Source organism: Chlamydotis macqueenii, chromosome 1 (assembly GCF_036417535.1).
Source record: "Chlamydotis macqueenii isolate bChlMac1 chromosome 1, bChlMac1.mat, whole genome shotgun sequence".
NCBI lineage: Eukaryota > Metazoa > Chordata > Aves > Otidiformes > Otididae > Chlamydotis > Chlamydotis macqueenii.
Window position 1 is genome coordinate 184,617,018 of NC_141556.1, and position 27,682 is coordinate 184,644,699.

Here is a 27,682-nt window from a genome sequence, read left to right on the forward strand (position 1 = left end):
CGACAGCCCCCTTTAAGTACTGGAAGACCTCGCCAGGCACAGAGGTGAGGCTGACCGGCCTGTAGTTTCCCGCATCTTCCTTGTTCCTCTTTTTAAAAACGGGGGTTATGTTACCTCTTTTCCAGTCATTGGAAGCCTCACCAAAACACAATTTCTCAAATACGATGGACAGCAGCTTGGCAACTTCATCTGCCAGGACCCACAAATGCATCTTATCGGGTCCCATGGACTTGTGCACCTTCGGGTTCCTTAGGTGTTCCTGAACCTGCTTTTCTGCTACAGTGGGCAGTTTTTCATTCTCTCAGTTCCTGCTTTTGCTTTTTTGTATATTAGCAAAGGAAGAGGATGACGGGTATTGCGCCGAATGGGGAAAATTATCCTGGGTCAGGCTGCAGGTCCAGCCAGCACAGTGTCTCGTTTTTGGCAGTGTCTCAGAGCAGCATGTTCAGAAATGACCTAGGAAATACTTCTCCCTGTTTTCTGCAGTCTGTGGTTTCAGTAACAATATGGAAGACACATCCTTAGAGAGCCTACAGTTGTTTTTTTTTTTTAAATCTGTTCCTATTTCAGCTCTATGACACACACTTCCCCATTAGTGCATGCATTACTAAAAGCAAAGAATACAACGCATTTGGCTTTGTAGAACATTTTATTTGGAGAGACTTCTCACATCATTGAATAATGGTTCTTTATTAAGGCAATTCTGAAGGGGCTGGAGGGGAGGGAGGGGGAGAGGGAGGTAACTGAGACTGTGTCAACGGGATTGCATTAAGGCAAAATTCCCTCCTTCTGCATTTCGCCACAGTAAAATCCACGTAAAGGCCAGAACAGTAAATGACTCATGCCAAGGAAGAGATTCAGTGCAAATATATCCCACTGACTATCTGTAGACAGGGCTCGGTCCTTACTGAGGCAATTTGACAGCGCCTTGTTAGCCGCAAAGCTATCTTCCATTGAGGATCCCAGCCTGGGTTCAGGGAAGCATTTTAGTATGTGTTTCATATGCAAGCACAGATTTAAATGCTCTCCTGCATCAAGGCCACAGCCCTTTGAGTGCAAGTCTGTGAAGTTAACAGTTTAATTTTTTATGCACTACATAAATACATCATTCTGTGTCTCTTTGGTTCACTTCTTATCATATTGCTGCTGAATATATCCCTTTAGTTTCTTTAACATGATTTTCATTTCTATCATGCTTTGCAATCTGCTTACATTTTGAGTGTATTATGACATAAAAATGAATTATCCTTTGGAGAGCATTTCCTGCAAAGGTTCCAGAGGTCAGGTGTTCTGGGAGGACCAGGTTATGGTATGTTTTTTTCAGTGAGTAGTAATGTACTCTGTGAGTAATGCCACTGAGGGCAGAAGCACAACTTGCAGGGAAAAGTACTGCTCAGTTCACATACCAGGAACACATTGCAGACCCCACACACTTCTCTCTTTACACAAGAGCTTCCTAAGAGGATCTTACAGTTCCAAAAATATAGTCAAATACTTGCATTGGCTTGGGGAAACCTCTTTTGTTATTCCAGATGCAAACCGATGGAAAATATGGCAGAAATGCTACCAAAAGTATGAAGACATTTTCAGGCAGAAGCAGTATATAACATTTCATAATCCTAAAAGCTGTCTGTACTTCCCAAGACAAAGATCTCCAAGTGACCTCTGACAGAAAACCCTGGTATCCATTAAGAAAAGTATACATATAGGCCTTGCTATTGAAAACTTATTCAGGAATATGAAATGGTTATATCTAGCAAAATGGAAAATAAGACAAAGAAATCAAGCACATATTACTGTCCAAAACAAAACATTTCCTGGATACACATGGGTACACAACTTTTGTATGATCTGGAACTGCATATAACATTCATGCCTTAAAATCATGAACACCTGCATATTTCCTTGATACGCAAAAGAGCATCCAGTTTGAGGGAATCAAAAGGGTGAATACCAGGCATCAGTACAAGTCTTTTGTGCTTTAAACTTTCTTCATGCCTTTTCCCATAAGGCAAGCAAACACTGTCATGACCATTTTGGGTTTTACTTCAACCAGGTCTTCTGGAAGGGCATAGACTCTTGCTCCAATTTTTCTTGCCATAGAGATGGCATATCTGCATTGCAGAGGTGAAAAAAAAAAAAACAAAAAAAAACAAAGAAAGAAAGAAATTAGTGCAGTAGCATTAATTTTCCTTCTGTTAAGAATTTTTTTACGTGATCAATACCAGAGTGTGTTGGGAACTTTCTTACTGATTTATCAAAATTAAACTTTTCTATAGGAATGCATGAGACAGGTTCATAGAAAACTACATTTCCAGTAAAAGGCAGCATGTACTCCCTAGTAGTTAAAGCACTGATTACCTGCAGCATGGGAGACTGCAGGTCAAACTCTGGTATGAGACATTTAATCTCCCATCCCTTGAAAGATGACCCTCACAACCAGTGGTTCTGGTCTTGCTCCCCCTCAATCTCTGTGACTCAGTCTTTGCACGTAAACAAATACACAAGGATAGAAAGCAGAAGCTGATGGTGGTGGAGATCAGTGTTGTTGCAAATCAACATTCAGGGACTTCTCTTCTCATTGAGTCATACCCAGAATTTGCAAGCTGACCCTCCCATCTCCCTGCTCAGACTGCAGTCGCACAGCTACTGGTTGTTCGCCAGTGGGTATGTCTCTTCTCTCTATTTTTTCATTTTAAAAGCTACAAAAATCCCAGGTTCTTCCCACTTCAGAGCATGTATCTTTGTGAAATTCTCCCCAAAAGGCAAATAAATATGTTGGGGGGGTGGGGGGAAGAAAGGGAGGGGAAAAGATGAAAACATCAGCAGAGGGATGAAGAAATTAAGTATGGAGAGAAGCACACGTAGGATTGCAAGGAAAGAAAGAATAGATGGTAGGAAATGGAAGGAAAAAAGAACAGTGGGAAAAGTCTTTATAAAAATGATAGCAGCTCTGATTGCCTTACAGTCATCCTTTTCTCTTTTGTAGTTGCCACAGAGCAAAGGAGGAGCTAAACTGATGATCAGACAGGGAGGTCATCTGTGTAACTCTGAAAGGAAAGGGAAATGCCCCCAGGATTGGCTCTCTGCTAGGAAATGGTTTGCACTCAGGAAAAAAAATCAATATCCACATCCATAAAACCAGTTTTTCAGGCATGAATCCTATCCTCCCCCTTCTCTCTTAAATATGCCCTTGTTCCATCTGTATGTGACTAAAGAGGTATCATGACCTCTAATCACTGGTTTCCATGGCTCACTATTGTTGGCATTGTTCCCTGATCTCTGAAAGAATTTTAAATTTAATAGGAGAAAATAGGAGCTTGTGCAGCGAAGTGATTTTGATCCCTTCAAGGGAATTATAAAGCAGGAATTATAACATTACACACTTCATTTCCATTGATAGTCTTTTTTTACTGTCTGACTCCTAGCCTTCATGCTTCTAACTCTGGAGGTATTTCTCAGTTGAGGTTGTGCCAGATGAGAATGATAGCAGAGCAGTTTTCAAAGACAGAGTCAGGCCAGCCTGAGCAGATAACTCATGTTAAGTGTCACTTGGTACGAACGTACTTAGCATTATTTAATTTCTCCTCATCATTCAGGTCCTCTGTTTTCAAGAGGTCATATTTGATTGATCCTGGTTGAATGGCATCAATGAGATCCAGGACTGGCATGCTGGTGCTGATTTTGCTATCCTGCATAGATGAAAAATACAATTAGATAGAAGAACAGGATCACAGATCTCCCACAAAGCTAGAGTCTAGGCTCAAGAGCAATGGACACCTCAGTCAAATACCATTTAGATTTTCACAAAGGGCTGCTTAGCATCATTTTTTATCTAAGGCAGACTAAGAACCCTTTCAAGGATTCTTTTTTTTTCCCCAATGAATAAGATATCATTAAAGCAAAAGATGCGGTGCTGGGCTAGTGAGTTTGCTTCCTGTGGGGAGATGACACTGATACACGTCTACTGATGGAAGGTGTGAGGGGGACCAGCTGTGTGACTCCTGAGCTCATTACATGAAGTCTGATGGATCTATCTTTGCCTGGTGCAAACTGCTGATTTACATCCATTGAGAGTTCCCCAGCTTGGGGAGTGTCGCAAATGCGTTAGCAAAATTGGAAGCTCTCTGGGAACTGGTCCATCTCCATGTTTATATGGTACCTTGCAAAATAGGGCAAGGTACCCCTAAATGGTACCACCAGATTATAAACATATGGCTATTGTTCTTTTTTATACTGTTATTTGTAATTACTGTTGTTTAATAATCAACAGCGCAGCAGTTCTTGCTTAATTCCAGTCATCATTCCTGGCTCCATGCTTTGATTTCCTATGCCAAACTGTCATTCAAAGTGATTCCTGTTATGTTCATATCATGTTTCTATTAACTTTTCATAATAAAACTCCTTTAATAAAATGTGTATATCTGAATATGCCTTTAAAAGGGAATGAAAAATGATCAGACTATGTAGTTAATTACATCATAACGTCGTTTGTGTATGTCTATGCATATATATGTCTATATACAGGCAATGTATATAAGATGCACACAAACACACTGAATAAGGGATTCCTTAGCAGAAACTTCTAACAATAAAAAACTATACCTTGAAGCTGGAGATGGTTGAATCCTTCCCGGCTGCAGTCAGTGTTTCATTGACCCAGCTGACAATGATTTCATCATTGACCTTCTCTCCACCACCAATGTCTTCAAGGATATTCAGGGTGTACCTTAATAGGGAAGCCAGGATACCTGCATTTGCTCAAAGTCTACTGTAATCTCAGAATCATCCTGTATGTGCACAGCTCAACTGGGATCACCACCTCTTAGACCTGATATTCCCCACCATGCTCACACTGTATATGAATTATATTATAACATGATAATTAATCTAATGGTGTTAGGGGCAATGAATATAAGAAGCCCTGGGATTGAAAAATAAGGGACTCTCTAAGAGAAGCAAAATCGAGGACACCTGGTGGTCGGGAGATGATGAGGAACACCTGGTGGTGGTTAGAGGAACTATGGGTATAAAAGCATGGAAACGGTAAAAATAGGTGGCTCTCTGCCTAGCTTGTAGTAGAGTTTGAGACTTTGGTTTATCAACTGGCATATGCTCTAAACAACTACACACTGATGTAATGGGTCTAATTCATCCTCAATTCCCCAGTCACTGTTTTGAAAGTGTCAAATGTTTTTGATACTCAAAATTCCTAAAAGGTCCCTCTTAGTGGATCTTGGTGTAAATGACTCATTCTCATAGTGCTTACAAAAATAGTCACTGGCTTTAAGGGCAGAAGGGAATTGTTATGCTCACCTCAGACTGACTTTCTGCATAAATACAAGCCTGGAATATTTTTCTTATATGTCAGCATGCACCTAGGCAAGACATCCCAAACTGATGGCAATTAATCACCACATCCCTAGATTAATTACCTGCCTGATAAACCTATACCTTGGTTATAGACTGAATTTAGTCTGTATTCAGTTCCTAACCACTGGGTGTCTTTACATCCAATTATGGAGCTTTTAAACACACATACAAACACACACACACGCAGAATTACATTAAAGTGGGGAGAGCTGCTGAGTTACATCCGCTTCAGGTAGCAGATTACAAAGCATCTGGATCAATTCCTTTTTTCCAGTACATTCTCCCTATTCCCTGATACAGAGACCTTTCAACTTCTTTTTCTCTCTTCCATGCAATGAACATTTATTCATGCTACACAGATAGTGACAATAATAATCTTCTGCATGGGCTGACTGTAATGGCCTTGCTCAAAACATAATGCTCTTCCCGATCGCATCCCTAACTAGGATAGAGCAAAAGGTTACTCTGTATTTGCATATAAATGCAAACAGGAGTGAGAAAGCTGTAGCCTGTAGAGCCTTCTCAGTGACAGCATCAGGAAATTATTACAGCACAAACTGAGTACACCAAAACACTCTGAAGTTTGTGTCTGACTGCCATACCTTCTCATCAACTGCCAGAGTAAGGCCAGCGTGAGTGTACGGTTTCCTTCATTCAGATCTTGCCCAGCAATGCCAACAAGGGAAAATTTGGCTTGATTCTTTCCCAGTTCCACTGCATAGTTGCAGTTTTCAAGCTGTTAATGACAGAGTCAATTAGTGCAGTTCAAAAATATAGAAAAAAAAAAAGAAGACAACACACTGTTACTTTTAATTCTTCGGATCACTTAGCCCAGAGATCCTTCTGAGCAAACAGGAGCTGTGGGGCTTTGTGGTACTGCAGCCGTTTGACTACCAGCAGGCAGCTCCATCCCCAAAATACCATGGTAAACAGTTAATGTAGAAGGAAATGTTATACTTCATCATCAGGGCCTGAAAAAGAGATTACCCTGGAAAATACGAATCTATGGCTCATGGGTATCCCCAGCATCGTGGCACTGCACTGAGACAAAGGATTAGCGTCCCTGTCAATATTTTAGGTCAGTTAATTGCTCTGGCCTTACTGGATGTAATTACTCATCCAGATAGCTAGGAGAAAGCTTTCTATTTAGCAGCAACTCTATGACCGGTTCTTGAGGCATCTGGTCAAGAATGCTTATCATCACTGTCTTTGTTTGATGTGGAGAGCAGTGATCCAGACAGCTGCAATTAAGCTGGTGCCATAGGACTCACGGTGAAGATGCATTATAACTGGTGACTAAGACAGTAGCAAAAGTGGTCTGCAAATACAGTTCTTAAATATTGGCACAAAAGGTATCAAGTCTTTTTACTTTAAAAATATTCTTCACCTGTCAACAGAGCCAGTGAGTCAAACATGTTTCTTTTTCAGGATGAAAAATTATTCACCGACTAGACAAAAAATCATTTAATGTGCTGTACTTGGGACTTGAGAGCAACACGAGTGCCCACATTGCTGTTTGAAATGATAAAGACATCCTTTGAGAATAAGGCATTGCTACTGGAGCTATTCCAGCTTTTCCTACCTTCTTCATGTTGCCACCCAGTTTAGGATATGGTGGTTTGTTCACTCTGTTCCAGTCTACTGGCACTTTGATCTTTTCATAGAGCTGGAAGATAACCAAGGCATCTGAGAGGTCACTGAAAACAGTAAAAAAGATATATCATTGTCCAAAGAACAGTGGAAAAGAACCCAACTAAACTATTAGTAGAGGTAAACTTAGATTAAAAAAAAAAAAAGCCGCATATATTCTTATAGGGTCCAAAAGTTTTTATGTTTTTGTAAACAATTTGCTGGCTGTATTTATCATCTGAAGGAAGTGTAATACCTCCTCTTACCTATATAAGTGATTTACACGTGGATTAACACCCAGGGAGTTCATCCAGTTCCTGAATGTCCTCTCTTCCCTTGTCTCACCTAAAAAAAACATACATCAATCAGCAGGCCTGCAAAACACAACACTCCAGTAAAATAAGTGTCTTGTGATGAAACCATAACTCCAAATTTACAGTACACTGAACCATAAACAGAAGGAGACACTGGTTGACGTGTGAAATAAGAGAGCGTGGTGCAGCATGTAATATTTCTTCATGCCTACATAATATAGTATTTAGGAAGACTGGCCTTAAAATGCTTTCAGAAATTCAAGAACAGCCTGTGTCCCAGCATAAGCAGTTTCACTATGAGGCTGACAAAGATGGACCTGAAGCTCAGCAAATGATCCATACCACTGGTCTTGACCCCAACCCAGAGCAAGCAGCAGCAAAGTTTACACAAGATCCGATTTTTAAATTATATCCTCAATTAAGGGAAAGCCAGATCAACTCTTAATTTCAACTAACAAGCACGCTCAATAGTCCTTACTGGTTCAGACAAATATTTTTATCTTTTAACATGTGCTAGCCAAAGAACAGACCCCTGAAATACCAGAAACTACATACAGGTAAAGAGCAGCCTCCCTTTCTCAAGGCTGCCTGTGCTAACGGTGCAGTGAATATATGTCTGAAGGACATACAGTTAAGTGAACGTATCATCAACTCAGAGCTGGGGATACTGTGGCACGGGGGGCCAGAAACATCCTTTATTTGCATTTTCCTTACCTTCAATAGAGCTCCAGTCAATGTCCTGGTTCTCTGGCTTATGCAGCGCAGGGTATTTGTTGAACAAGTTGGCGACAAAGGCCAAGTTTAACTTTGGGTTCCCCCGGACAACGTCGGTGGCTGTGACAAACTGTCGGCAGCCCAGCCGCTCCGCCTGCTGCAACATGCACTCCGCTCGCTGGACGTCGTCCTTCTCCTGCATCGGCAGAGAATGGGGCCATCAGCCTCACCCTCACCACTTTTACTAACAGCAGGTCTGTGCTTTCAAATGGGTTCTACCTACAATCCAGCCATCTCACTGTTTTTACAGTTATATGCCATATAAAAGGGAATGGTGTGATGAAATTCCCAAATAAATGTATTTAAATATACTTATTACATGTTACTAGTTTATCAATGTAGTTCAATGGTGGTTAAAGTTTCAGCAATAATATCTAATGAAAGGCAAAACACATCATTTAACTCTTTGAAAACTTTGATTTCTGAAATACACAATCATGTTGCAATGCTAAAAAGAGTTTCCTTGTTCTGGCATCCCAGTGGAGCTCTGAGTTGGCCAGCAATGCGAGGAACAGACAGAAAATATCGGCATTTACTCTAAACTTATCTCATCTTACCCTTAATCCTGACATGTCAATAGTAATAGCCGGAATGCCTTCTTCATCTCCCTTGGGGGCAACTTGGTTCAGCAAATGGTAATAAGCTCTTGAGTCCTGTGACAGACAGAGAAATTAAAGGGAAGAAAAATTACATCTAAAGCTCAGGTTCTGCATGCCAGTGCTCCCATGAACAATGTGCCTGCATGCTTCATTTTTATTACATCAATCATTGGGCTACATAATTAAATTAATTAAGCTGGAAGCACTTAGCAATTCCTACTTTATACACTATTTGCCAGATCTATTTCTTCCCTAAGCCAATATATATATGCTGCAGAACGCTCAACGCACAAGATAAAATGCTGTGTGTTGCACTTACAAAAAGGACAGCAACAACAAGGAGATATTAAAATTGACTTGCTCCAAACATTAAATTAGAGAAAAGAAAATGCATACCTTTATAATGCTGTAGAAGTCAGACTGCCAAGCATTTAATAAAAGAAAATGCAGAAGGAGAAAGCAGATGTTTAAAGGATTTCAAAGCAATGCTGGAACAGTTACGGAAGAGAAAGCATAGTTTTCAAGGACAAAAGTTAAAACCGACAACAGTATCAGTATTTTTCAGGCAAAAGGGCAGGAACAAGACAAGGATTTAACATGTTGTCTCTTTAATCTTTCGTGAAATGTAATGTTGCTTCCATGTGTGGAAAATATTAATCTCACTTCAGAAATAACTCAAAGAACTTAAAATAAAGCTACATGTTGGTGTCTAGGGACTTGACTCAGTAACTCAACTAATACTCTTCAAAATATAGATACACTGAATTATTTTAAATGTTATACATCTGCATTTCTACCCAACATATCTAGAAAGCAGAAGTGAGGTGGGGAGACACACTTTAATTAAAGAATGGCTGTAACGGCCAAAGTCTTGGCCTCTGGGAGGGAAACGCGCGCCTTATTTTCAAACAGTAAATATGGTAAGTGCAATTTATCTTTCAATTGTAGATAGAATTTAATCAGTTGCATTACAGTCCTCTCGGCCAGCCTAAAGAAAGATGGGAAAGATGCCATTTCCTTCCCTTTCCATGGATATTCTCCAGTTCACCCAGTGAACCAAAGATCTGTTACAATAAAAATCGTATTGTCAAATATGACTCTCAGACCCTCCTGTTGCCTTCTGTGATATTTCTTTCTGTATGTCAAGTAAGTCATGGTAAATGACTTCTCATGCTTTGGTCCCTGGTGAAGCCTACAGCCAGGCACTTCTGGAGCGGGGCTTTTCCCATTCAGTGCTGGAAGCGGCCAGGTCAGGTCGTGGCTGGTGAGATCGGTGTGCTGGCCAGCCCCTGGCTTGCCTGGAAGCCAGCTCATACACCTTCCCTGATATACCACCTACAGCCCTGGGATGCTGGCTGGGCCTCACACTGTAGCTTTAGTGTCTGAAACTCATCAGTGTGCACCACTGAGGTTCAAATATATCTGTCTAGGAAGAATGAAGGTCCTACAGAGAAAGCTCTGCTAAAATCTGCACCCACAAGTCCATGAAGTCCCAAGTACATGAAATATGCTGCATCAACTAGAGACCCATAGTTGCAGGTACCTCCCCATTTAGCTATATTATTTTGAATAGTCCCACTGAATTACAACTTGCAGGTAAGCACATGCAGGGTTATAGCAAAGGCTGGGACAGAGGAGCACATAACCCAGGTGCTGTACTGAAGCAAAGATCAAGTAGGGGAATTGGAAGACACCCATTCTCCTCCCATACATCTAGTTATATGTCTGGGTAAGGTCCAGCCTTTCCAAACCAAAGCCAGGCCAAGAGGCATTTAAGAACATTTAGGAAGGAGGAGAGCAATAGAAGCAGGGAACTGAAAATACAGCAGTAGAGACTGTATGCCCTGTCCAGAGCCAGCAGCCATTCCTTTCCCAGGCATTTGGTGTGCTGGAGGTGGGAGTGATCACTGGAAGGTCAGGAGGACGAGGAATACTACTGAGCAGAAAAGTAAACCCCACTTAAATGATTTTATGTACCCAGCTCCAGTTTCAGAGCACAGGGATTTGGGTGTGGAGCTGCTGTTTTGCTAATTTTGGTCAATGTTTCTCATACCTTGATGTCTGAGCTGAAGTTGTTGACTTTGTTGCATCCTGCATTCTCCAGGTGATAGTTTGCCCACCTCAGCAGCAGTTCCTCTGGAGACAACTTCATCAAATCCTCCAGGCTCTCTCCTTCTCTCAGAAGAGCGATCAAGGCTAAGCAGGAAAAAAAGAAAAAAATTAATGATGTTGTGAATAGTTGTAGAGGAAAATTCTCTTATGCATTTTGCTACACTAGTTTCTAAAAGTGAGTGATCAAAGTGTTGCCAAAATTCCAGCTGGGTTAGCATGACAGATGACACAAACAGAAAAAGAGTCCCATCAATAAAATGCAGACAAGGCTGTTAGTTGTGGATCTAGTACTGGATCACACAGAAATGCAAGACAATTTCAGTGTGGTCTAAGAACTACCCAATTTCCTTGCTTCAGACCTTAATTAAAACATTATAATAGAACCATAAAATAGTTTGGGTTGGAAGGGACCTTTAAAGGTCACCTAGTCCAACCTCTCTGCAAGGAGCAGGGACATCTCCAACCAGATCAGGTTGCTCAGAGCTCCGTCCAACCTGGCCTTGAAAGTTTTCAAGGATGGGGCATCCACCACCTCTCTGGGCAACCTGTTCCAGTGTTTCACCACCCTCACTGTAAAAAATTTCTTCCTTATAGCTAGTCTAAATCTACCCTCTTTTGGTTTAAAACCATTACTCCTTGTCCTATTGCAACAGGCCCTGCTAAAACATTTCTCCCCATCTTTCCTATAAGCCCCCTTGAGGTACTGGAAGACCGCTATAAGGTCTCCCTGGAGCCTCCTCTTCTCCAGGCTGAACAGCCTCAACTCTCTCAGCCTGTCCTCATAGGAGAGGTGCTCCAGCCCTCTGATCATTTTTGTGTCCCTCCTCTGTACCCACTCCAACAGGTGTCTTTTCTGTGCTAAGGGCTCCAGAGCTGGACATAGTGATGTGGAGCACAGGGGCAAGATGGGAATGAAAAAATGAACACAGACTTTCTGCAGCTTAGATGAAAGTAATCTCAGTGACCTTCACACTGAAACTGGATCCACACAGATATTCTGAAGAATTTGCACATGACTTCATGGGCTCATGGGCCAGTAGGGTTAACTCATCTGTCAGTTGGAGAAGATACTGTACTTATATAGAAAAATTATCATAGTAGTTATGTTCATAAAAGGAGGAAGAGGCAGGAGGGAAGGATCGACCCTTGCAACTGCAGGATACTCAGCTGATCTCTGGAGCATGAAAGGCTTTAGAACAAGTTTTCAATAGAAAATGAATAACATGGAAACTAATTGTTAATGTGATAAAAAGGGAAAGTGTGTCACACTACTCTGACCTCCTTCTGATATCGTTTATCATTCCTTGAAAGAAATAGGGATGTGCTACATAAAGGAAATGGTGGAGACCTACTATATCTGGAGTTCCATAGATAATTTGATATAGGGTGCTATAGGGTTAAACTGAACCAGAAGGGGACAATAGAAGCATTTGAAAGTAGACAATGGACTTTATGAAGAGAACAATGTTAACACTGAGAGAAGTAGGCTGGAAGAAGGATTCTTGTGGAGTTGATTATAGACTGATTTTTGGTTTACTGTTTTCCCTTTTTTTTTGCATCAATTATTTTGGCACAAATGCTAGCGATGTGCTACAAATCTGATGATGATATTCACTAGGTGGCATAGTCAATACAGAGGATGACCAGGAAATCAGATAGAAATAACTAAATTACTAATAAAAATGGAATGTAATTTAATAGTGCCATATTCAGAGACATTCACTAGGGAATTAATATGAGTAACTGCTATTAGCTAAAAGCTTATAAGAAAAGAGGCTGAGAACAACTTGAGTGTATCAGATGTCTTCTGAGCTACTCTGAGCTGCCACGTTATATGACTAGGGGAAAACCAAACATGATATTAGTGCATCCCAGGTATTTCCTGTAGAGGTTGGGATGTAGTACTGCCTTGATACCATGTGCTCATGAGAGTTCATTGGAAATACAGTGTACCATATTCAAGAAAGGGAAATTTCACCTGGAACAGCTGCAGAGAAGGGTTATCAGGGAAAGAGAGAACCTGAAAAGAAATCAAAATTATCTTGGCTTGTCTACCCTGACAAACTGAAGTCTGAGATGAGAAGTAAAGGAGAAAATACCAGAAAGGTAAAAATAGCTATTAAGCAGAGTAAGGCTACCTGCAAAGGAATGGGAACTGGGAACTCTGGAAACTAGTGGCTCTGGCTACGAAAGGGATAGAACTGTGCAAGGGGTAAAGCAATGAAGGTAACACTTGCATGGTAACTGGAGAAAAGAAGTGTCACTGTTGGCTGAGCGGACTAACCAGAGGTGCAGGGAACAAAGCAGCAGTATGAGGTGCCATGTGGCTGCATGTACACATCCACAGCCTCACACTGAAACTATTTCACAGAGAATTATGGCATAGGTGAGACACATCTAGAATGCTGTGTCCAGTTTGGGGCTCCCCAGTACAAGAGAGATATTGACAAACTGCAGCGAGTTTAGTGGAGGGAGACCAAGATTGCTGGGCTGGAGTATGTGGTGAAAAGGATGGAAAACTGGGTTTGTTTAGCCTGGAAAGAGGTCTCAGAGGGGAACATGTATTGTCTTCAACAAATATAGAGGGGCTGGAGCTGTATTTTCCCAGTATGCGCAGCAAAGGCATGACAAGTTACAGTCACAAGGTGCGGAAAGGGAAATTCCAATTAGATATAAGAAAAAAAATTAATCACAGCAAGAGTGGTTGTGCTCTGGAACAAGCTGCCCAGAGAGCACTGGAAAATACCCTGAGCAACCTCATCTAACCTTGAAACTGGTACTGCTGTAAGTGGGTAGTTGGATGGCTGAACCAGAGGACCTCTGGAGTGGACCTCTGAAGGTTCCTTCCAGCCTAAATTATTCTGTGATTCTCTGATTTCACAGAGGAAGAGGACATGTTTTGCAACCAAGAGCAAGAAAAGAGCAAAGCTTCCTGAATGCAGTGTAGCTTTTCCTTATCCCAGATTTAGTGCCAAAGCACCAATGTACCTGGTTGTAGGCCATCATTCCTGACCCAATGTGCATGAAATCCGCTCTGCATACACAAGCCTACACACAGCCTTGAACTTTGGATTGCTGGAACTTGTGAAGAGCCAGGAAAATTACAGCAGTCAAGAAGACTTGACAATAAATACTTGAAGAAAAAATTGAATTAAGATTTTTTTAAAAGAGCTTTATCATAAAGACTGTTCAGTGATAACAGGAGAGCACTGAAATGAAGAGCCATACATACCTTCATTCCTGCTGATCTCTATGTCAGCAAAGAGACCAATCTTGATGACTTGCCATAAAAGACCCAAAACCAGGTAAGGTTTCCCTTCTTTTAAGTCTTCAGCTCCAATGTTAACAACATGGCACCCAATGGCTGAAGCAGAGTTCAGGGCCAGGTTCAGATTTTCCTAGGGAAAGAAGAAAACTTCTGAATGATGCAGTAACTGGAGAGCTGGGGACACAGGAAGGGAGACAGCAAAAACTAGTGAAATTTGTGAGCAGCTTCACTGTGAATGCATTTACGTACATAGAATTACAGAATCATAGAACAGTTTGGGTTGGAAGGGACCTTTAAAGGTCATCTAGTCCAAACCCCCTGCAAGAAGCAGGGACTTCTCCAACCAGATCAGGTTGCTCAGAGCACCGTCCAACCTGGGCTTGAACGTTTCCAGGGATGGGGCATCCACCACCTCTCTGGGCAACCCGTTCCAGTGTTCCACCACCCTCATTGTAATCTGAATCCACCCTCTTTTAGTTTAAAACCATAACACCTTGTCCTATACAACAGGCCTTGCAAAAAAGTTTGGCCCTCATCTTTATTATAGACCTCCTTGTAGGCTACTACAATAAGGTCTCCCCAGAGCGTCCTCTTCCCCAGGCTGAACAGCCCCAACTCTCTCAGCTTTTCTTCATAGGAGAGGTGCTCCAGCCCTCTGATCATTTCTGTGGCCTAACACCTATGATACAAATAAGTTGCTAGGTGGCAGTGTATACAAAAAGCACATGGTCATAGAAATCAGTATGAGTAAACCTCTTGAGTTTTTAACTTTTCATTTCAGCCAAGGTCAGAACTAGTCAAGCCTGGATATTCTCTTTTTGAACTTTGGAGTATGGAGTCCTGGTTTGGGAGTGTTCAGTGGAAGCAGAGGGATTCTGTGTTTCACAGTGAGGGGCAGAAAGAAAGTGGTGTTTCAGGAACGTTATGTTCCTTCGCCACTTATTTCCCGTTTAAAACAAAAGATATAAGGAAATCTGACCCACAGGTCTGCACTATTCAAAAAGGTTGCTTGGTAAACAGAGGGCAAGTAAAGCAGGCAAAGAAGCCCGGAAAATATAATTTATCACACAGATTTGCAATTTTTCACATGAATTTCATCACTGCTGACATGACAGAGAGATTTGATTAGATACAAAATGCAGAGAGACATAGTGTAAATTCTCATAAGCTAGAAAAATTGGAGCATTTCAAATTAATTACCTTTTCTCCACCAGACAGCTGTAAAAGGGTTAAGTTAAAGAGGAAGCTATATTGATCAAATCATGTCTATGTGCGACAGGGATTGATCTGAGCTGCATCACTAAGTTATGCTGCTGACCAAAATGATTAGAACTGAAAAATGTGGTATACAGCATAAAAATCCAATTTAATGGCTTCTGAGCTTACTTGAGCCTGGCTAATGTTCCATCAAATCAGAGCAGCTGAGAGCTAAACTAGGTTAGGTTCATATCTATTCCATATATCTATTTACATTCTGCACCCAGATACATAGATAACTGTTCATATAAAAATATCTCTCTGTGTACTGCTGTATGAGTAACGCAATAAACTTTAAATAGGTGAAAATTAGCTTTTTTTTGGTCCAATTTTAAAATCATATACATGTGCACATGATAGAAACAAAGAAGGGAGTCAGTATTCAAGGTGAAATAGCTCAGATTGTAAAAGGCAGGCAAAGGCCATGGTCCCATCTCAGGCATGTTGCTCACCATGGCACTTCCTGGATCACAGTTAGCATTTTGTGAGGACATCAAACTGCAACACAGCAATTGTGAATTCAAGTCCATAGCCTGCGTGACCTTAGATGTGGAGTTTGGCCTTCTGAGAGCTACTCCAACTGGAACTGGTCACCATATTATCTAGTTGCTCTTGCATTTCTATGGCATCTACCACAAAGCTATCTAAACCTTTGAACTGGTTAACATTATATGTTGTGTTAAGTGCAAATACAAACATGGTTTGTTTAGTCAAATTGCTTATATGTTTGGAAAGAAACAGAAGTACCAGTCTTCATGTTTTTATGATGTGGACCTGAACATTTCACTTTGCCACAAGCAACTTTGCCTGATTGTGTTGGGCAGGACCATGATATCTCCAGCCTTTGCTCTAAGTTATTCTATCAAAGCATCCTAATAGTAAAGCAAAGAATTATGTTGTATTTTAGTACCTGTATTGTGAAGGGCGTGAGTTTCTTTTTGTTGATTGTTCTCTCATCAATAGTATCTGGCACCGAAAAGTTGATCATCTTACTGGAAATAAAAGAAAAAACAACAAGAAATACACTACTACGTATGCGTGCACAAAATACTGATACAGCGTTTGTCACTGCACTGTAAGACAAGTCAAAGACCTGGAGAGTTACTGAACAAATATAGATAGTCAGCCTCTGTTTTTACACGTATACAGATAAGCACACATGCAATACTCAAGCAATTCTTTTGGGTCACACAGGTACTACAGGTGTGAGGCCAAGAATGCCACAAGGTTTTATTGTGCAGAAAATTTCTGTGAAAGTACTCACTATCTCATGCTGCTTTGTGTGCACTCCTAAGAGTCCTTGGATGAAAATAAAACCAAGTAACTCCTCAAATTTCACTGACTTCATCTTATTGCAAAGGTCCAGAGGCAAGGAAAAACTCTCATTTAACATAAAAGAAGCTTTATATTTTTAAAGATAAAATAAGCAAAAACCTAACATTATTAAGGCCCTGAATTTGCAAAGATTCATGAATTTAATGTAAAGTCAGCAGCTTCCATTTAAGCAGAGACATTAGTTTCTGCAGACTCATAGTTCCCATTTGTGAGAAAGACAGGTATTATTTACCAAAGCACAATGCCATCACCGACCGCCTGGAAGAGGTCATCTGTTTCTGGATTCATTGGGACCACGTGCTTACAGTCAGGGTCCTTCTCAAGGGCTTTATTAATCCAATTGACAAAGGCATACTTTTCTTCCTCTGTGGACACAATACCAAATCCATCAGTTTGCTGTGCAATACCTCTATCATCAGTTTACTTACAAAGGCAGAACTCAGACTAGACATCAGGAAAAAATTTTTTACAATGAGGATGGTGGAACACTGGAACAGGTTTCCCAGAGAGGTGGTAGATGCTCCATCCCTGGAAATGTTCAAGGCCAGGTTGGATGAGGCTCTGAGCAACCTGATCTGGTTGGAGATGCCCCTGTTCGTTGCAGGGGGAGTTGAACTAAATGACCTTTAAAGGTCCCTTCCAACTCAAACCATTCTGTGATTCTATTCTATGATTCTAACTCCTGGGGCAGAAGACTCTCCCACTAGTGTGACTGATCAACAAAACCCTACAAGGGAAGAATGCTCTGAGGCAACGGGCAAATGAGCTGAAGACAGTAATGGGCTTGAGCTGGTTAATACTCCTTCCCGCTGACTGGAGTTGCCTGGTGCCATGGGGGCAAGCATATTATAAAAACTGGTTAAGGAAGTTCAAACTGTATGCTGCAGTTGCTATGCTCTCCTAAGTGTAATTTGTACTTGCATCATAATTTGAATGCATTGTTCTGTTACTCTGCTAAATCAAAATCCCACGTAACTTCAAATAAGTTCAAGTAAGTGAATTCTGTATTGTACACAGCACCCTCAACATATGGAATATCTAGAAGAGCTTGGTAAGGATTGCTCTCTGACAGGGAGCATTCAGAAGGTAATGGGCAAACGTTCCCTCTAGTCCAATAGGGCTGTAACGTAGTTATGCTGTACCACCAGCAGCTCACAGTGCTCCTAGTAGCTCAGAGAAGGTGTCCTTTGTGCTTGGGTAGGTGGAGACCTAGGAAGCATCCTCTGCTCTCCCTTCCCCGGAGAGAGTCAGTTCCCCACCCTTGCCCCTGCAGAAGACAGCCAAGGGTGGGACCTTCTCCCCACGGAGCTGCTTCAGAGTGGGCTGTCCCCAGGAGGCAGCAGAAGCAACCATGGCTGCCGCAAACTTTCAGCTTGGAGAAATAGGCTGGGAGAAAAGCCCTGATGGGGTCATGCCCTCTTTAGAAAAAGGTCAGGAGCCATTTGGTTACAGGTGAGTTTACAGAGAGGCTACCAGACTTCTGGTAAAATGTACAAGGAAATGGGTTAGCAACAGCGAGGAACCTGTGCCTTTCCTCCGTGGTAAGCAGGGACAGCAACAGGCTGGTCCTTGTGCTGCTGCAGCCATGCCAGGAGGCTGTTCTCCAGCACAGCTGCAATGCATTTAAGGTATGGAAGCTAGGCTGGATGGAGCTTCCTTCTGTAGCCACAGCTCTGTCCACCCCAGTTCACCACAGCACATTTGTTCCCAGTTGCTATCAGTGCAGGACAGCTGTACCTACCTGAGTAAGAGTGTTGTGTGCCAGCACTGGACTGCTCGGATGTCCCACCGATAGCACAGATCCCCTCCTTTTTGTTTATTTGTTTTCGGAACGACTTAGCAACATCATCACTCTTCAGGTTTTGGAAAATCTTTCAAGCACAAGAGACAATTTAAAAATTTCCGAGAATTAAATCAAGCTAAACCAGTGAGCTCTTGGGCCAGGAGACATGTCCTCTCTCCTTCATATATAGGGAAGCATAGCTTGCATATTATTCAGTGGGTTTCTGTGTAAGATCTGTGTATCTGCTGTGGCAGAACAGGATCATACACAGCTTTTATGTTTTCAAAGCAGCGAACAAAGATCAGCTAAGTAACAGAAATGTATAGGGTATGAAACCATAGAGCTAAAATGTGGAGGAGGAGGGCCTTTAACAGTTTTGGTTTGAAAAAAGGACAAGTAAAAATCTGTTTTTCCATCTCAAGAGAAATTCCACTATTTCAGCATTTGCTTTTCTCCCAGTTCAGACCAGAAAGAGAACATTTTTAATAGAAAAAATGCCGCATAAATTTTCAGTTTCAGTCTGCTGAAATTTTTCATAACCATCTAGCCTGAACATAATCTTTTTGCAACTTATAACTGCAAAACTTTATCCTGCTGCATCAGCCAAACTGAAAAATATTAAGTCTATTCAATATGCAGCAGCATTCATGTAACTTGTCCCAGTTAATTGCAAGATTTCTAGTTTGGTTACCTCCTGCTCTCATCTTTTCTAGTGAGGGGACTCCTTGGATGAACTAGGTCCCCCATGAGGCTCTGTGCTTGTGCCTCTTGTGCCCTGGGGACCACCTTGAGTATCCTGCCTAGCATCTTACTGAAATAAATAACATCTTACTTACTGAAATAAATTCATCAAAACTGATCCTGCCATTCCCTGTGGTTGTCAAATTCTGAATGAGTTCTCTGGCTTTGTATCCTGGGAGAGGGAGATTGGCCGCCTTCAACACATCTGTTAAATCGTTGGCGTGGATGAAACCGTTTCCACTGATATCTGCAAAGGTTAGAGCAAACATTTAGATTCTACATAGCCCAATGACATTTTATACACACAAAGGCTGTTGCTTTCATCTTACCTGGGGAAGGGTACATTATATATAAAGATTTGTTATCCTGAAATCCAGTATTTTCAACCATTGTGGTGTCATTCACACCCAAGAAAAAAATTACAATCACCATTTAACAAACAAAAAATAACAATGATGCATTTATATGTTTTAGAAATATAGTAATATTTTAGCAAAGCTAGGTTTAGATTGATATAATTGACTTTCCAATGTTTACATATAGACAAACATGCGATTTATAGAGGGAGCATCCTGTCTACAGAACAGCTAAAGAAAATGGAGTTGACACAATACAGAGTTACACCTTATACATGCATATATTCGTAGATATAACTTGTGATTTTGGCCTGTATTCTGCATCTAGTATCATCAGAAGTCATGAGTTTAGAGAGTTGGAACTGCATATGATCATCCTTAAAATAAAAACTTGGGTCTTTCTCTACGATGGTGCTAACATGGATAGTACTGCGGAGCCTGTTGCAAGATCCAGCGTAGCATTTTATGAGAAGATCATCAATACAGGTTAAATAATCCTTTCTTCTCCACCAGTTTGTGAAAATCTCCAGGAAATTGAGTCTATCATGTGGAGAGTTTCTGTTAAAACACTGTGGATATGTACATAGTTATATACATATATATATAAAGTTATATATGGTTATATATTTCTATTTTTATATCTCTCTGTGTGTTTCTTGTTTTGCAAGCTCTTTTTCCCCAGCCCAGAGGCCGAGGTGATTTCAAAGAAGCGTGTGCTGATTTCCTGCGTGGTAAGTTGCAATGTGAGCCACTTTGTTGCACGCTGCAAAAAGGCACTCAGCTCTCAGCATCAGTAGCACAGATTAATACAGATTGCAAAGAGCATCCTATCCATTTCTCAAGTCATACAGCAAAAGGATCCAGACTTGGAGAGGGAAATGTCTGGGAGAGGAACAAGAGCTTCCTCCCAGCATTTGCCTTGTCAGTGCATGGGGTGTTTAAGATTCCCAGCCTGGACCACTGTGTGCTCAGAAATCAAACAGCCATCACCTGAAGCAGCAAGGACAACCAATTAACACATAATCCAATGAGGCTGACAGATCTGCTAACAAAAGTTAAGTGAGCTGTGAGAAGCACAAGGACCTTTTCTTAGGATTTGGGTAGACAGTGATGGGTCTGCGTGATTTTAAAGAGAGACAAATCAGATGAGACCTTTAAAGGCTTGGAAAGGAAACACACACTTTAAAAATATATGAGGCTTGAAAGGTCATAGTTAAGGGATCACAAATTTTGTAGCCATTTGCACATTTGTCCTCTCCAGACTCTTCCTCCCCAGAGGGAATACTCAATTTACATTAGAATAAAACCTTTTGACCTTCCAAATAATTTATCACAAATAAATAATATTCTTAGGAAAACACTTGATAATATTCCCAGCATGGTTTTCTGTGCAGCTTTTGAGGTTATTTCATAAACCCTGCTGCTCAGTGCCCTGCTGTCTCTCCCCGGTAAGGGGCCATTGCTCCGCAGCATGCTGATGTGGTTTCATCTAGGAGGCCTGCCGTGGCAGCAGAAGGCCTTTCTGTGGTTTCTGTGACACAGCAGATCAGCGCTGGAATAAGTTCCGTTTCCTCACGACTGGCCAGTACATGAGAAAAGAGCTTGCTACGAATTCACACTTCTGCCGTGTCTTTCCTGTTTGCCGTACTCACCGACTTTGCTGAAAGCCTCTCGTAGCTCTGCCATCTCCTCCTCCGAGAAGTGTGCTGTTGATGCCATTTCTTATTTCTCCAAGTGGCAGGTCTGCAAGAAGAAAGCACTTGTTTTTATTTGATGCCTTATTGGGTTTGTAATTGTGATGAAAAAGAGGGATTTTCACTTGGATTTTCAAAGCCTCTGAGCAGTCCCCAGAGCTAAAAACCCAGTTCCTCTCTGCATCCCAAAAGCAAGAGAAGTGAAAATTCTGCGTCCATGTCCCTCCTGTTGTTTTGCCAGGCCCTACTCAAAATCCCGACAATTTTATTTATACTAATTTAATTTCATTAAATCCTACTTCTGCTAACTTTTGTTTCGCATGGAGAAAGTGGACAAAATCATGTTGGTTCTTGTTATTCCCCCTTCAGAAACACAATTCACCATGTGCTTCTTCAGCAGCGCTAGCAGAGAAGCGGGAGCCCTGCCTGCTCCCGGGGCTCTGGGTTGGAGCCGGAGCCCCACGAGGTATTTGCACCACCTACCTTTGGGTATCTAATGAGGATGGTCACCCTTGCAGGGTGGATGGATGGAGAGAAGCTCCTGGTGCTGTTCAGAGCACCAGGTTGGGCTTCCCAGAGGGCTACTTCTCTTCCTGGCTTCGGGGAAAGTTTAGGGACTTGCCCTCCAAAGTACCTAAGTTAATGCCTGAGACTGGGTGTCACTTTAGGAATGGGTGGTTGGAAGGAGTTTTCCTGCCTTTCCTCTCATCAAAGATATAAAGCAGGAGGAAGGATTAGACTTTCCCTTTCCAATAATCAGAATAAGGAAAGGGAATAATAATCATAATAATCAGAAAGGGAAAGTCATTTGTCACATCATTTAATACACTGCCAGAAGATGCACATTATACCCCTCCGTTTTTTTCATGCACCTACTGTCCCTTGCATCAATTCATGATGAAACTGTTCAGGAGACTGAACTATCTACTATTCTATATTTGTGAGAATGACTCTAGTGTCCTGTGTCTCTTTAAGTATTAATTAACCAAGCAACTATTTAAATAGAATAGAATGGAAACGTGAGTTGATCCTGGAAAGTGGTTGCTGTAGCTACAGTGTTCAAATGAGGAAAAAAAATCAGAAATACCTCACTCCTGGACTAAAACCAACATTGTATCCTGGAGGCTTGGATTCCAAACTTTATAGAAAGATATACAGGGATCATTTTTAAAATTACAGATTTGCTATAGCCCTCTACAAAGACAGAGTTCTGTACAGACTATCTGGGCTTCAGATTTAATGCTCTCCTGAACTCATGCATTGATTCCTTGTATCTGTGAGAACCACTATGGACATGGCTTTGAAATAGCCCAAAGGCAATCTCACGTGGTTGGCTTTCGGTCTGCTGTCTCCCTGTAGTATCATGCAACCTTTATCTGCCTCATCACTGTGATTTTAGAGTGAGGACAGCTTCCAGAGAAAAATCTGTTCATCCACTCCAATCTTCGTAATTAGAGAAATGCAGCGTAATCCATAATGCAGCCTTGGGGCACAAGAATCTATGTGCAGTTTTCAGCACAACGGAGCTGGTGATTGCCACTGAAATACCAATATAATATTAAAAGTGGTTTTAACCATCATAATTTCAAGGATTACCTGTAAAAATCCCTGTGATCCACTAGCAATGTGATTTATATAGGGGAAAATTAGATCCATAGTCTTCCTCCTTCATCCTGGTATCTTTCCTGGCTCTGATTCCTCATTATCAATCTTTTTCTGCTGTTTTTGCGACAGAAAAAGAGTTGTTTTTCTGTGTGGTTTTACAACGTGTGGATTACCTAAAATGCACCTGGACAAAGGAAAATCTTACACTACCAGCAAAAAAAATCCATATTCCACTGCAAAATCATCCCTTCCAGTCTGGTCACTTGATCAAGCAATACAATTTGTGACACAACTTTTAATAGCATTAAGATCGTTCAAGAACTTAACAGATAAGAAACGCCACAGATTGTTGTCTATAACATTATTTTTGCAAAAAGTTTTACAACCTTGAGAAAAAATTATCACCATCATAAAATGGACTTTTCTTGATTGAATAAGAAGTTGTGGCCTCTTACAGTAACTAGCTGATCTGTTAAATACGGAGAATTCTATAAACAGTACATGTTTACATGCCTGGGCTTTTATACTAATAATACACAACAGGATGAAGAGTTTTGCTGTAATGAACTCTGCTGACACATTTTTTAGGTCAATATTATGTTGTAAAGGTGGCTATGCTTAGCCAAGAAATGAGATGACTCTGTATTGAGCGTGGGAACCCGTCCTCGATGACCTGAGGAGTAGTTGTACTGGGGCAATGGAGGTATCGTCACTGCCTGCTCCAACACACAACTGCATTTTCATCCCCTTGGTATTTCCTGATTTCAGCCTGTCAGCTCCAGCGTCTAACATCACCTGGTATTGCTGACTAAAAGCCCACTCTCTTTTTAAGCAGTGGTGAGATTCGGAGAGGCACCCTGTCAGCCAGCCCTGCGCTGCCATCTGCACAGCTCTTTTGGCAGGTGAACTGCATTGCAACGCATCATCTCTCTAAGGGTTTGACACTGGTGCCCATCACAGTACATCTGCCACCAAAAATCCATACCAGCAAGAAAATCCCTTTATAGCTACCACCTTCCCACAGTTTCAGGGTTACCTCTAGTCCTGGATTTGGCAAGGGACTGCAATAAAGGCAGGGAAAGAGCTGAAAGTCTTTGCTGTGGGTCTTCTAGGGTCACCTGCACCCAGAAGACCTCTGCAAAGGGCGTGAAAGGCCTCCAATTTACACTCAATTAATCAAAACCAGAATTTTCAGATTAAAGGTTTCAGAATTATTCACCATTAAAAAATCGGTGTAATTTTTTTTAATTGTTCAAGTAGTAAAAACAAGACATAGGGAAATCAAGAGAGCAAAAGTCCAAAGCTTTAGCAACACACAGCAAAAAGAAGCAAATCTACTTTAAAAAAGCTATTTTTCAGTATATATAAAGTGCTTACTTTGCTTAGATCATTAAAAGTAAATTATGATATTTAGGCACACAGAAAGATAAAATGCTTTGGGATAATGGTGGGGGAGGTCAGGCCTAATATTTTCCTTCTGATTTTATCAGCCAAGAGCAGAGTCATTTGCTTCTAGGAGATAAACACTTCCAGCACTTCACTGTCCTCCATGCAAACTGAAAATACCTTGGGCATCCCGTCAAGAGGGCATCCAACTGCCCCAGGTCAATAGTCCAATTGCTGATAATCCACAAGGCACTTGTAAGCATTCGGTGCACTGCTCTGCTCCAAACCATTTGCAGAATCAGTATGGCAAGACAGATGTGGAGAAAAAAAAACTCAGAGGACAGTATAACAGCAAAGGAGAACATGTGGAGATGACAGGCAATATAAACAAGTTGAAACAGCTTCTTTGAAGGCAATAGCTGTTGAGGGGCTGAGGGAGGAACAAAGAGAAAATCAGGAGATGAGAACCAGGCGATGGCTTTGAGCACAAAGATGTATGGCAAGAAGTAAAGAGAAGAGCTGTGCAGCAGGGAGTCACAGCAAGAGGGAGGGGAATTTGAGAAGGAATGAATGCAAACTGCTAAGCTATCATCACAAACGAGATTTTGAAGGTCATCAGCAGCTGGGAGGAAGAATCTTGAACTTGGCATCATAGAAGATCAGTGAAAGAACTGAAGTTCCTTAGAGAGAACAAGATGAAAGTCAGCACATGCTCGGATGTGAAGGCAAGACGCTGAAGAAGGGAAGACAGCTATAGTGGAACTATAGTGAAGGCACTGAAACTGCAGAAAACAGTGGAACTGCCAGCAAGAAAGAAATGGAAGGTAATAAAAATTCAGAAGGAAAATAAAAGACTCCTTGAGACAGCCTGAGCTTTAGATGGCATCAGGACATCCGGATTACACATTGCCTGGAAGTGACATTTTGTTCTTGTTTGGCAAACAGCATAAACCTACTATTGCAAAAGCAAAATAAAGTTGTGCAAATACACTCCTTCCTCCCCAGAAGACTGTTGAGTTACAGGTTAATGTAAAAAAGGGAAAACGGTCTCACCTAAACTGCTGAGAATCATAACATACTGATATCAAAAGAGCCTCTATGAAGCACTCCCTTTACTCCTGTCATTTCCAAACCAATACATTACAGCCATGTCGTAAAGCCTCCTTTTATTTGACCTTACCCTCAGAAGAACGTACTACCACACTGATGTTTTAAGTGATCTAATGACAAACTATTTTCAGTCCAGGAAGAACTAAAATAACCTCAAATCTGAACGTTACTGCTAAATTGAAACACAGTGATATTGATGTTCTTTCATCTCTTTCGAAGCCATAGTCTGAGAAGCTGCCTGGTTATGTATTATTTGGCAAAGTGTGCACCCACCATGCAACATAAATAATAAATAGCAAAGCCATTAAAACCTAAAGGTTTCCAAAACTTGTTTTAAATGGTTACCTTGTCTCATATTTTCCTCCACTTCTCTGGTGTTTAAGCTTTATTGCAAGCAAGGCAATTAAAACCTTGAAGATGTGAAACCGCACTTTATAGCCAGACATGAAGTCGTACCTCTCCCCAAAGCAAAGAAGCAAATTTCATGGGGCAACATTACATTTCACAAACGCATATTTAAGTCATCAGGAATTGCTTAAATGTGAATTTGGTGTTGAGAAAGTTGAATAAATTACTAATATTTACTCACTTTTCACCATCAGGGCTTTATTTTGTTAACACACTAGTACTTTGTTAATAATACGGTGACCACTCTAGCTGTTGGAGACTGTTCAGATAAAGGATTGCACGTGTGTTCCCTGTCATATATAAATTTCTCTATTTCTTCTGCTATCTTCTCTTCAAAGTTGTTTATTTTTTCTGAAAGTGATGAAACAAGAGTCACTCACTGTTGCAAAACATAGCTGTTGTTAGAGTTGCACAGGGCAGTGTAAGACTGTGTCCCCCTCCGCACACAAAACTCTGCTTTTTACTTTATCAGAGCTGACAGCTCCAGTTCCTTTTCTTCTCTCTTTCTTGTCTCATCCACAAATTCAATTTCCAAATGTCCTGGTTTCCGTAAGGGTTGGGGAATACTTCCCTAGCTCTCTTCTGCATTAGCCTTTCCTTCCTAGCTGGTATCAAAGAGGGACCACCAGCAATCCTTCCCCAATGTACAGCCCTGGACAACACCACGGGCAAGCAGGACTAAGAGAAGTGGTCTCAGAATTGTGCAGAAACTCTTGTGACAGATCTGAAGCATCTTGCAGGCCAGAAAAACATAAGGGAAAAGGGAATATCTTGAGCATATTTGATCTTTGTCCCATACTTCTTGCACGTTTGGTACCCTCCTCATTCCTGGTAATTCATTAGAATATCCCTGACAGGATATTCCTCCCCAGAAATACTTCCCTCTACCTTTCTCTCATAAGGTCCCACACATAAGTCCATATATCCGTACACATTTTTGTTCAAATTATATGTCTCAGTCAGTTGATTTTCTACGGTATGGAAGGACTGAGGAGAAGTCAAGAAAAGAGAAGATTTATGAGCTAGGCTCCGACAAATGTTTTCCTTCTGGAGACAAGTTTTTGTCATTTTTGTTCTCACTAAGGGGTGAGAAAAAGAGAAATCATTCAGTGGATCTCATGTTGAAAGAAGAATCAATGCTATAACCACAACAGCTTGGCGTAGAAGTTCCTCAATTTTAAAGTTTCATCTTGTGCTCATCAGCAAAAAACCTCAACTAAAATGAGGCAAAGCCATCTTGTTGACAATCAGACAAATAATAGTTTATCTCCCAATTGAACTTCATATGCTCAGCATACTTGCTGTTATCATGCTTCTCTCTCATATATTTATTATTATCTGTTCTTATTCTTATAGTTCTGATCAAAATAATGTACTTGTATCCCTGCACCAGCAGAGTGATCCACCACGTGGGCACAGCAAAGTAAGACAGTAGCGTTAATGCCAATTTTCCGCAGCCTTGCCGCCAGTTTGCAACAATGATAACTTGCAGCGATGGCTCTAGGGTGTTCAGCCGCCTTCGAAAAACAAACAATCCCCTCCATAGAATCATAGAATCATAGAATGGTTAGGGTTGGAAGGGACCTTCAAAGGTCATCTAGTCCAACCCCCCTGCAAGGAGCAGGGACATCCCTGACTAGGTCAGGTTGCTCAGAGCCTCATCCAGCCTGGCCTTGAACGTTTCCAGAGATGGGGCTGTCCTTTATTCCTGTTTGGCGTCACAGCTTCTAGGCAGATTGCATGGACATTTTTTTGTGATAGGTTTTTTTTTTCTGCTAATGATGTAAGATAAAAGCTAGAATCCATACGTCTCTTCCTCGCTGGTGAGTTATGCAGCTAGCCAGCTACTCACCATGACCGACAGCATCAGCAAATACCATCAGGTTTTGAACCACATGTCAATTAGATGCATATCTTGCACAACAACTTTGAAAATCA

The 27,682-nt window shown here is 41.3% G+C and overlaps 1 protein-coding gene across 2 annotated transcripts in view; it reads right to left on the reverse strand.

The window, feature by feature from the left end:
* Positions 1–630: 630 nt before the first annotated feature.
* The window catches only part of LCP1 (lymphocyte cytosolic protein 1), a 50,822-nt gene continuing 23,770 nt past the window's right edge, over positions 631–27,682 (reverse strand). For both annotated transcript variants that reach the window (XM_086771838.1, XM_010130195.2), the window contains exons 2-16: positions 21,194–21,284; positions 19,281–19,432; positions 18,403–18,532; positions 16,894–17,026; positions 16,237–16,318; positions 14,034–14,199; positions 10,743–10,885; positions 8,648–8,743; positions 8,031–8,226; positions 7,269–7,347; positions 6,956–7,070; positions 5,976–6,109; positions 4,606–4,729; positions 3,568–3,692; positions 631–2,114 (exon numbers count right to left, since the gene is read on the reverse strand). In XM_086771838.1, coding sequence (XP_086627964.1) covers positions 1,982–2,114; positions 3,568–3,692; positions 4,606–4,729; positions 5,976–6,109; positions 6,956–7,070; positions 7,269–7,347; positions 8,031–8,226; positions 8,648–8,743; positions 10,743–10,885; positions 14,034–14,199; positions 16,237–16,318; positions 16,894–17,026; positions 18,403–18,532; positions 19,281–19,432; positions 21,194–21,260 — 1,875 coding nt within the window. In that variant the 5' untranslated portion in view covers positions 21,261–21,284 and the 3' untranslated portion in view covers positions 631–1,981. The remainder of the gene's footprint in view (positions 2,115–3,567; positions 3,693–4,605; positions 4,730–5,975; positions 6,110–6,955; positions 7,071–7,268; positions 7,348–8,030; positions 8,227–8,647; positions 8,744–10,742; positions 10,886–14,033; positions 14,200–16,236; positions 16,319–16,893; positions 17,027–18,402; positions 18,533–19,280; positions 19,433–21,193; positions 21,285–27,682) is intronic.